Here is an 11,414-nt window from a genome sequence, read left to right as displayed (position 1 = left end):
CATGGGCTGAACCGAGGGGATAAGGGAGTGAATGGGGGCCTCTCATCACAGGGACCTCTCCCGCAGGAGGCCGGAGGCGCCGCAGATGGGCTCCGGGCGGCTACCGCCCCCCCCCGCCCCGCTCCGCCCGGCTCCCGGCGAGCAGCGATCACCTCACGGCTCCCCTCGCTCCGCACGGGGCCTCGCCCCCCAAACCCGTCGCGCCACAGGCTTGTGCAGCGGCAAGGCAGAGCGCATCGATGAGGCGGCGCGGCGGGAAAGCCGTGCCGCGGAACAGCGGCTGGTGAATAGCTCGGCGCTCCCGCATCGCGCCTGGCAGTGGGCGGGCGGCGGAGCGCGGCAGGCCGGGCCGGGCCGAGCCGGGCCGAGCCGGACCGGGGGTAGAGCGGGGCCCGCAGGCGGGCAGAGATGGCGTCGCAGCCGCCGCCGAAGCCATGGGAGAGCCGGCGGCTGGCGGGAGCCGTGGCGCCGGCCTTCCAGTGAGTGCGTGCGCCGGGTGTCCGCGGCCTGTGGCGGGGCTGGGTGCTCTCCCCTCAGGGCGGCTGCTTGCGCCTTCCCCTCCTCGGGCCTCCCGCCTTGGCCTTCTGCCCTGAGGCGAGCTCAAAGGTCGGGCCCAGCCGGGCTGAGCCTCCGGCTGGGCTGAGCTTGAGGTGGGGTCGGTTTGGGCGGCCCTGGGGAAGGAGGAGTGATCTGTTGGGGTGTTTCGGGGTCGCTTATCCCGTTGTGTGCCCGCTGGGGAGGGTCTGTGGTGTATCGCGGTTCTTGGTAGGGAGAGGGAGCTGTTGTCCAGCCGTGTTTTTGGCTGTAGGAAGCTGCGTGTTTAATGAGGCGAAGGAAGAGCTTCATTGTTGCCATGAGTGGGTAGTTGGTCTGAGTGCAGGATGATACACCTGGGGTAATCACAGGCATAGCTACAGACTGGGAGGAGTGATCCAGAGCAGCCCTGAGGAGAAGGGCTGGGGGGCTTTGGTAGACAAGAAACTCAACCTGAGCCAACTCCAGTGTGGGCTTGCAGCCTAGAAAGCCAACCGTATCCTGGGCTGCATCAAAAGGAGTGTGACCAGCCGGTCGAAGGAGGTGATCCTGCCTCTCTACTCTGCTCTTGTGAGACCTCACCTGGAGTATTGTGTGCAGTTCTGGTGTCCTCAACATAAAAAGGGCACGGAACTGTTGGAACAAGTCCAGAGGAGGCCACGAGGATGATCAGGGGACTGGAGCACCTCCTGTATGAAGACAGGCTGAGGAAGTTGGGGCTGTTCAGCCTGGAGAAGAGAAGGCTGCGTGGAGACCTCAGAGCAGCTTCCAGTATCTGAAGGGAGCTACAAGGGTGCTGGAGAAGGACTCTTTGTCAGGGATTGTAGTGATAGGACAAGGTAATGGGTAACGGGTTAAAACTGAAACAAGGGAAGTTCAGGTTAGATCTAAGGCAGAAGCTCTTCCCTGTGAGGGTGCTGAGGCGCTAGCACAGGGTGTCCAGAGAAGCTGTGGCTGCCCCATCCCTGGCAGTGTTCAAGGCCAGGTTGGATGGGGCTTGGAGCAACCTACTCTAGTGGAAGGTGTCCCTGCCCGTGGCAGGGGTTGGAACTGATCTTAAGTTTCTTTCCAACCCAGACCATCCTGTGATTTATGATAGAGCGTGGGTGTGCATTACTGGGAAGTGTACAGCTGTGTGAGCATGTGTGCCTCTGTAGGAATGGAGAAGCTGTGTGTCATCCTCAGGAGTTGGAAAATATGTGTGTATATGTTTGTCTCCAGTGTGTTCACCCAGGAATCTGAGCTCTTCCAGAAAATCCACCCTGCTCATGGAGAAGGATGTTGTACAGAAAGTGTTTGTAAACTCCTTTTTAATTAGAAATCAAGGAAAGCTTGTTTACCTTGGGGTTTTCATTTGGTGCTGGCGATTGCAATTAGAGTGAGCTGAAACCAGGCAAAAGGCTGGCCCAAGACTAAGCACTCAACAGCAGCTTTGCTTTCGCTGCAAGCTGAAGCTTCTTGAGCAAGAAATTTGAAGTTAATTTTTCTTGGTGAGGTTATCTACCTCATTTTAAATCAATTCAAGCAGCTTTAAAGTGAGGTGTTCTAAGTTAACTAGTGGGGAGGGGAATGTGGTGTGACTTAAGGTGTAGTACCTCTGTTTTCTGTGATAATAATTTACTTTTGCTTCTGTTTTTTAACTGTTAACAGAGTTAAACTCTATGATGGGGAAGAAAAAACAAGCAGTATAAAGATATAAATGTTATTCTTTACTGTGGAAACCTGTAAGTTTTGCTGAGAGGAAGTTGTTCCTTATCTTATAGACAAATAGTATAGCAAGTGTGCTTCATACTGAAAGCAATGAAGAAAGAAGCAGCTTCATAGAAATTCAAACTTGACTTCTTTTTTTTTTTTTTTGGTTGGTTATGGCTTTTTCCTGTGAATTCAATGGGCTACAGAAGTGGAAAGTCATTGGATGAGGCAGTAAACATAGGAAATGACAAACATTTTTTACTTTTAGGATGATAATATGTGATTAGCTTTTTGATGAAGCAGCAGAAGTTGGACAGCTGGTTGACAGAATTCAAATACCAGTCTAGTGCTTGCAGTGTTATTATGAAGAGCATATATAAAATTACTTAAACTTATGGGATAGAACAATATACAAATAGAAAGGGATAAAAGTTTACTAAATTAAAAACAGTTACGTGACTCATAATACCTCTTTCTGCCAGCAGTTAACAGTAATAGATTCAATCCCTTGACATGCTACATAAAGGTAATTAGATAGTTTAGGGAGAGGGGAAAACTGAGGAACCAAAGCCCTTGTATATGTTGTATAATTACTGAGATCCTCAATTAAGTCACACCACCCTTTTCTCTAAGGGTGATTCAAAGGAGCTCTCAAACTTCTTTCCTGCTGTATCACTGGTTCATTGTATAGAAGAGCTGAGAACAAGTATTGGAAATGCAATTGAAATTTTCAGTTCAGGTTGAAAGGTTTGTAAATATTCTTGGGAGTGCACGTGAAAAGGTTTTATGTGCAGAAAAATTACCTGGGTGTTACAGCATGAGGTTTGATGAATCTGGATGTAACATTTCATGCATTCTTAGTCAATACAATAAATAGACTGAAAGTTTCTCCACGTGTGCATTTCAGAAATGCTGTGGTTAAACATTTACACTGAATATCTTATGTTGTTTTTTTTTTATTCCTTGAAGACCTGTATTTCCTGACTGGAGTTTTTACTTCCCACAAACATTGTGCAACAAGCCGAGTGTTTGCCTACCAGATTCCCTATCCTAGCACTACTGAGATTTAGATAGTTATATGCTTTAATATTTATATTGTTATAATGTGTATATACCTTCATATTTATATAGTTAGCCAAGAGCTCTGGAGGAAAGGAAACTCTAAACTTATTTTGAGTACTGATCTTGTTTGTCTGAATCTGTTTAGGTCTGCTGACTTGGGTGATAACCTGCTGACCAGACCTGGACCACCCACAGTTGCCCGAATACCTCCACCTATTTTGCCAAGACCATCACAGCAAACGGGCAGCAGTAGTCTGAACACTTTCAGGCCAGCATATAGTAGTTCTTTTTCTCCAGGCTATGGTTCATATGGAACCTCTTTTTATGGAAGCTATAGTCCTTACAGTTATGGATATGGTGGTTTGGGTTATAACCGCTTTCGTGCAGATGATATTCCTCCCAGCAGGTTTGTTCAGCAGGCTGAAGAAAGCAGCAGAGGTGCATTTCAGTCCATTGAAAGTATTGTGCATGCCTTTGCCTCGGTCAGCATGATGATGGATGCTACCTTTTCAGCTGTATACAACAGTTTCAGAGCTGTGTTGGATGTAGCCAATCACTTCTCCCGCCTCAAAGTACACTTTACAAAGGTCTTTTCAGCTTTTGCTTTAGTGAGAACTATAAAGTATCTCTACCAACGCCTTCAGAGATTACTAGGTCTGCGGAAGAGCTCTGAGAATGAGGATCTGTGGGCTGAAAGTGAGGGGACTGTGACTCGTGTTGGCCTTGAAGACAAGGCGGCTAACTCTGCAAAATCCTGGCCTATTTTCTTGTTCTTTGCGGTTATAATGGGAGGTCCCTATCTCATTTGGAAACTGCTTTCTACTTACAGTGATGAAGAAACAGGTAAAGATCTGCAGCACAAGTGAAATGTGGCATATACTGTTCTTTTCATTAGCATGTGCATAGTGATTAATCTTATACTACAGTAATAGAAGTTAGTAGATACTGGGATACAATACACATTTTAGGCATGTGATGCAAGTAACAGCCAATAGCAGCCTGTTCTTGAGTTAGGCTGCAGTCATGGTAAGCTTTTTATGTGATTCCAAAGTCATGGTTCCTTTCTGTTTCCTTTCCGTTAGATGTAGCAGCTGGGGAGGGAAAGTATTGGTTGGATTGACTCAACAAATCATGCTTTGTTACTTCTATCAATTCTCCATTGGAAACATTTTAGCAAGGAAGTTAAAGTATTTCCTTAATTTTCCTTCTAAAAAAAATACCAAACTCTATAATTCACAGCACATAAACTTTTAATTTCTTTTTTGGAAACAGTATCTAGTAATTGGGCGAGTGGAGAAGATGACCATGTAGTTGGAAGAGCAGAATATGACTTCAGTGCTCTCTCAGAAGAAGAAATTTCTTTCCGTGCTGGTGACATGCTAAAATTAGCACCCAAAGGTAAACTTTAAATTGAGTTTATTTTCTGATCACATGCGAAGTCATATTGTTAGAGCCTGAAAATGTTAAAACCCACCACTTTATTTGTCTAAACTCATCCACACTGATTTCTCCCTCCCCGTAAGTTATTATTTGCACTGTAATAAAACTTTTTGAGTATTGAAGATAGAACACAGCTTGCAGTTACCCAGGGAGTGCTTTGTGGTTACTCTTGTCATTACCTTTTCCTCACACGTGCTGCACAACTGTGAAAATCCCTAGGAATTTGCACTAAAGCAGTGTCATTGATTTCAGAACAAGCTGCACTTCACAGTACTCTTTAGGTCACCTCCTTATTGCAGATCCTGGTATTGTGCAGTAATTTGTATTCGCCTTTTATCACAGAGTTATTTTCTCTCCGTGAAGAGCTCTTGTGTCATCTACCTTCTGGTGTATTTGTGTCTCAACTGCAGTGTGTTTTGAATTGTTTTGTAACTTTGTGCATTTGCATTTTCTTCTTCAGAACAACAACCCAAAATCCGTGGTTGGCTTTTGGCTAGTTACGATGGCCAAACAACAGGACTTGTGCCAGCTAATTACATCAAAATCCTGGGCAAAAGAAGAGGTAGGAAAACAGTGGACCTGGAAAGGATTACAGAGCAACGGCAAGCCTTTCCCAGCACATCAGTTAGAGGATCCACTGCTACTGTGACTTTAGAGGAGCAGGAAGCTGCTTTTGATTCTGTTTTTGCTGGAAGTAATAAAGTTCCTGTTGCATCTGACTCCACCGTGGTTAGTGGAGAGAAGCAGGAACTCTAATGCACTTTCATCAACAAAGCAAGTGGACTGTGCTTTATTGATTAAAATGTAAGGTTTGTTGAAAATCTATATTGTAGTGGAACACTGATGGGTCTGTACCAGTTACTGCTGCTGCTGACTGGTGAAGGGGTGGAGGAATGATTGCTCAAATTAGTAGTATTTATTTTTGACTCACCTAAGGCTGTACATTAGTGATTCTACCCAAACCACCTGGCAACAGCTCTAAAGATCTTGAGACAGGGAGAATTGAAGCATTTATAACAAAGCAAATAAACAGAAAAAGAGACTTTTGGCCTGTTCTTGTGAAGGAGACAAACTGTAGGTGAAATCTGGAGATTAACATTCAGTCTTTATTGGAATGTTAGCTTGACAAGAGGCCTCTCCAATAGAGGTGCAAAGGGAAGATAGATTTCTGTAGGGTGTCCTCAAAAACTAAATGCTGAGGACCGTACATAGTAATAGTGCATTGTTTCCCCCTGAAAGGAGGGAGAATTGCAAGAGACACAACTGAATCATTAGAAATTTTGAGTTCCGTGCTTTTTTGTAAGAAGCAGGGCTTCTGTCATAAAGACCTTAGTTCTTATTAAAGTGGGACTTGTGAGAAAGGGAGGATAAATATGGTTTATAAAGGAAGAGCAGTGAGGCTTCAGCAGTAGTTCTAACCAATTCTCTTCTGTTTATTAGAGCAACATTAGAATGTTCCTCTAATAGAATGCATTAGAATGCAGCCAGCCACATTGCAGTGCACTTAGTAATTGTTATTTCTTTCTGTGGTAAAGTACCTTTGCATCACTTGCAGCCATTTTATGTTGAGCCTGATAACTGCCAATTAATAGTCTGTCACCTGCCATCTTCATCTCAGCTTGTTCCTGTTCTTTATTGATTTTATATGAATGTCAAAATATCTATCCTGCCTTTTAGTGCAGTAGGAAACCATTGGGTTGGGTGAAGTTTAAGGTAATTTGAGTGCTAAAGAAGAAGTAACATTTCTTGCTTACTTGTCTCAGTTAGCCAAGGTCTTGGAGTTAATTCTTTATGCTGCCTTTCAGATGGTAGATTTTGCAACTCCCCATAAGAGTTGAGGGCTCTGGTTTATCAAAAGCCATAAAAACATTGAGACTGCTCACAATATTTAGTATTTTCTTCATATTTGTGTTTGAGAATTCTCTCTTGAAATACCACTGGGCTTTTTTTTTTTCTAATGAAGCAAGAATAATTAACACCTTTTTCCTAGTAGTAGATAACATCTTGAGCTTTTGAAGGTTAGAGCAATGGGTAAAATAAGTAAAGCTTGTCTTAATCATTAAAATAGCTTTTTTTTTTGTGTTAAAGCTACTTAAAAGTATTAGGAACAGTAGGGCATGTGCCTTTGCTTAACTGATCCAGTAGTTTCAGTTTGACTGTTTCTACAGAGATCTTCAACACCCATTATGTGATAGCACAGCTTTCAGTATTTATACTGAATTTGCATACAGCAAATTGCACTTGCTGGCCTTGAGTTCTTAGAATTCTCTTCATTATGACAGAACTCTGACAAGGAAAATCGAGGTGAGCACAGTTTTATTGAGGTAGAGTGGCTGAAAAGACAGATATTATGCTGCAACCTAGGATTTTAAAGTGATCTCTGAATGCCTGTTAATAATTACAACAAGAATTTAAGCAATTGTGCTCAGGTATTGGGAGATGGTGCAAAGAATCCTTTTTACTATATTGTTAGATCCTCAAATGCGGAGAGAAAGGAAAAAGTAGTTAAAGGGCAAATGAGGAACTTGAAGCTAGGCTTAAAACAGAGTATGTTCCTGAGACATTTCCCTCTGTACCAGGGCATTGAAGAACATTATCTATATTTTTTATTTCAACAAGTGTTGTTTAAATAAAAATATAGATAGTTTGTTGTTGAAATAAAGCCAGCAAACAATCCTGAAATGTAAAATATATAGAGGGGAGAAAGGGGGTGGATCAGGTGTATGTACAATTCTGCTTACATTGTGTACTCTGAGAGGGAATTAATTTACTATGGTAAGATTTAATTAGTGGACTCTCGGCCTTTCTTGTGTCAGTGCAAGATTCAATAAGAGGAAGGGTCTTTTAAATGAATGAATAGTTAAGCCCCTAAGTTTTTGTAGAGTATCTGTTCACATAAACTTCTGTTTCCCAGCTTAGAACAAGTTGAGAAGACAGTATCATGTTTGTTGGAGTCTTTAAATCTTTTTTTTTTAGAAAGATGAGTGTACTTTCAACTTCAGATAATATTAATTTGAAAACAATTCTTTCAGTAGGAAGATAGATTATTAATAACTTAACTGACTTGTCTTTATCATGGTTTGACTTAGTCTACCAATCACTGTCATAACTGTATCTGCTAAATCTTGACAAGAGTTTTTGATCCTTTCAGTCTTGCTATTAATGAGAAATGAAGGCTCTGGGGAAATGAAGTTATTATTTAACTCGCAGTTAATTGTACTGATTGCAGAAGGGTATTAAAATCCGTTGAAGTAAAATATGTACTTTGCTTGAAGATTTTGATTTTGATTTTTTTTTTAATGCCCAAACTCACTTTGGGATAAAGTGTGAGTCCTATAATTCCATTGTTCATGTTTCTGCCTATATGTCAGGCTACAGAAAAAAAGAGGATCTAAATGTCTGCTGGTTGAAAAAGGGAGGCTGGCTGACAGGCTGCTTGAGACTTGCCCAAGTTTAGAGAGTTGAGAAGACTAAAAGCAGCATGTGTGGCTGCAACAGGAGTATGTAAAGGAGATCTGAAGAGAGATGCTTTTGAAATATTGCTAAACTTCTGCATTAGGCAATTGACTCTTACCTTGAGGTCTGTACTATGAAGTTACCTGTATTTTATTCTTTGGAACAACTTATGTACTTGTAGCAGACCTAGAAGTCTGTAACAAACCCATGGCACTTCTTTATATAAGGCTTTAATTTAATCTTACTTTAATCTTACTGATACTGTTCCATATACCAACCATTTTATGCTTGAGTACTATGAGCTGATGCCAGTTTTGCCTGGTTCTTGGGCTGCTAGCATTGCATGAGCATGCCCACATTCAGAGCTTTGTTCAAGTTTCTGAATAATAAATTTAAACTATTCTTTTGCACAGCTTCAAACCTCTTCCTTCTGTGGAACTGAACTGTATCTGAGCTAGTAAGATTGTTCTGACTTACTCATTGATCTTGGTGAAATCTGCCAGTGAGGTAAACACAAAGGAAATCGTTTCATATAAATCTGATCTGTTTGCAGTGAACATTTTCCAAAAGAGGTGTAAACTGTTTTTAAGTAGCCCCTTCCAGGTATTTTATCCATGCAGATGTGGCCATGTGTTGGGATTGGCAAACATTTTTGGCCTGTAATGGCAGGTGGTAGTTGCCTGTGTTCACAGGTAAGGAGAAACCTTTATTTTCTCCTTGTATCTTGTGACTGGCTCTTCTGCAAATGGATTTGAAGCAGGTTTGGGATCATAAATCTGTCTCCTGGATTCTGTAGCCATACGGAGCACAGCCTTTAAGTAGCTGGATAATCTCTCCTTGAAATGCATGTACCTGTATAACCAGTTTAACTAGTGTCCTGGGTTCAGCAATAGCAATCATTTTTCTCCTTCTTAGTAGCTGGTGCAGTGCTGTGTTTTTGACTTTCAGCTTGAGAACAATGCTGATAACACCAACGTTTTTAGTTGTTGCTCAGTAATGCTTACTCTGACCAAGGACTTTCTGAGTCCATGCTCTGCCAGGGAGGAGGGGAAGCCAGGAGGAAGCAGAGACAGGACACCTGACCCAAACTAGCCAGAGAGGTATTCCATACCACAGCACGTCATGCCCACTGTATAAACTGGGGGCAGTTACCAGGAAGGGCTAGATCACTGCTCGGGTTGGGCTGGGTATCAGTCAGCGGGTGGTGAGCGGTTGTATCCTCTTCCCTTGTTATCATTATTATTATTGGTGGTAGCAGTAGTGGGTTTGTGTTATACCTTAGTTACTGGGCTGTTCTTATCTCAGCCCGTGGGAGTTACATTCTTTCCATTCTCTCCCCCATCCCTCTGGGAGCAGAGGAAGAAAGAAGGGGAGAGTAAGTGAGCGGCTGCGTGGTTCTGAGTTACTGGCTGGACTTAAACCACAACAACTAGTAACATAGGTGCGATGTCAGTGGCACCCCTGGATCTTATCTACAGTTTTTAATGCTACTTTGAGTTTCTAAAATCCCCTGAATTTCACAATAGTCACAAAACTATAAGACTCAAGTAAATAACACTGATTATTTGTGCTGTCAAAGGGTATTTTTAGAGGGGTTTTGGTGTTGGAAGTGAAATGCTTTAAATGCAAGAAGGTAGTTGCACTATCTTTCAGTTATTGGGAACTGCACAAGGATAGTGTCTAGGCTATTAAATGAGTAAAATCTGTGATACTGATTTTTTTTTTTTCTCAAATACTGTTGTTGGTATTTTTATTATTTAAAAAAAATGAAAAGGGAGGGACTGAATTTCTGCCTAACAGCACAGGTTACTTAAACAGTGGTGCCAGTTCTCTGACATACCATCAAGCTTCCATTCATGGTGCAATAACTTAATGTCATAATAACCAGCTGTAGCATAGTCTGGGGATTGCAGTGGGAAAATATGAAATCAGGGGTGTGTTCTATTTTAGCTGACACCCAAACAAAGCTTTTGTAGTGACTTACAGACTTGAGATTTCATGCCCATATCTAGGTTGGTGCAATCCTTTTGCTCAGCTTTTCTGTGCTTTTTTTTTTTTGTTGCATTTTCGTTGTGTTACTCCAGACCTTAGGGGTGGGCTTTTTTGGGGGAAGAAAATGGTTAATATCCATGTGGCTGTGATGATCTCAGTGATTCCTGCTAAAATATAAAGGGGGAGCAGGCTGTTCAACCTGGAAATGAGAAGCGGTGTGGAGATCTCATAGCAGCTTCCGCTATCTGAAGGGGGCCTTCAATGATGCTGGGGAGGGACTCTTCATCAGGGACTGTAGTGATAGGGCAAGGGTGATGGGTTCTAACTGAAACAGGGGAAGTTCAGGTTGGATATAAGGAAGTTCTTTATTGTGAGAGCGGTGAGGCACTGGAATGAGTTGCCCAGGGAAGTTTTAAATGCCCCATCCCTGGCAGTGTTCAAGGCCAGGTTGGACAGAGCCTTGGGTGACATGGTTTAGTGTGAAGTGTCCCTGCCCATGGCAGGGGTTGGAACTGGATGGGCTTTGAGGTCCCTTCCAACCCAAACCATTCTGTGATTAAGTTACCTAGTGTGATGCAGTGGGATCTAGACAGAGGCAGCAAGAAGAATGAATGGGGTAGAGGAGGGTTATTAAATATTGCACAAGAAACAGGGCATCTAACCTGGGCCTTAGCAGGGAGCTAAGTTTAAAATGTTTGGGAAGCTTCCATGCAGCAGCAGAGAAGGAGCAGTAAACAGACCAACAACAGCTGAAAGAGCAGGGATTCCTGGGTGGAATAACTGCAGCTGGTTTGAGAGGAGCCTGGGACAGCTCCTGGTGCCAGGCTGTTGTGTATCCTCTCCAAGCTGGATATTCTGTTACTGCTTTTACTGTCTCGGGTATTTAGATCCGCTGAAAACTTCCGGGAAGCTTAAATTAAGGCTCCGCATCTTTGCTTAATTTATTTGATGTGCTTATATCTTGAGACTCATTCTTGTTCCTTATGCCCCCCCACGGCCCGTCAGTGGGGACTGAGGCACAGGCGGAGGCTCGTTTACGTCACCGCACGGTGACGTCGCCGAGGCGCAGCCTGACGTCACGGACACGTCACGCGGAGGCGGGGAGAGCCCCGCGCGGGGCGTTGCTAGGTTACCGGACGCCGGGAGGGGGCGCGGCGCCGCCGCTGCACTGCGACAAGGCGGGGCCGCCGCCGCGCCGCGGCGCTGGCGCCCGCATTACCCCCCCCGCCCTTCCGGCC

General features: G+C 43.6%; 2 protein-coding genes across 2 annotated transcripts in view; one reads left to right on the top strand and one right to left on the bottom strand.

The window, feature by feature from the left end:
* The window catches only part of PUS10 (pseudouridine synthase 10), a 31,408-nt gene extending 31,217 nt beyond the window's left edge, over positions 1–191 (bottom strand). The window contains exon 1 of the mRNA XM_061461623.1: positions 153–191. The gene's annotated coding sequence lies outside the window, so the exon portion shown is untranslated. The remainder of the gene's footprint in view (positions 1–152) is intronic.
* Positions 192–337: 146 nt separating this feature from the next.
* PEX13 (peroxisomal biogenesis factor 13) lies at positions 338–5,887 on the top strand. Its single transcript, XM_061461616.1, has 4 exons — positions 338–479; positions 3,434–4,131; positions 4,561–4,686; positions 5,189–5,887. The coding sequence occupies exons 1-4, from the start codon at positions 409–411 to the stop codon at positions 5,482–5,484; spliced, it is 1,191 nt and encodes a 396-aa protein (XP_061317600.1). The 5' UTR covers positions 338–408; the 3' UTR covers positions 5,485–5,887.
* Positions 5,888–11,414: the final 5,527 nt, after the last annotated feature.

This window comes from Pezoporus flaviventris, unplaced genomic scaffold (assembly GCF_033815535.1).
Source record: "Pezoporus flaviventris isolate CSIRO_AGI_PZ_B2104156 unplaced genomic scaffold, CSIRO_AGI_Pfla_v1 ptg000031l, whole genome shotgun sequence".
Classification (NCBI taxonomy): Eukaryota; Metazoa; Chordata; class Aves; order Psittaciformes; family Psittacidae; genus Pezoporus; species Pezoporus flaviventris.
Note: the sequence above shows the minus strand (reverse complement) of the source record. Positions and strands in the feature narration are given on the sequence as shown.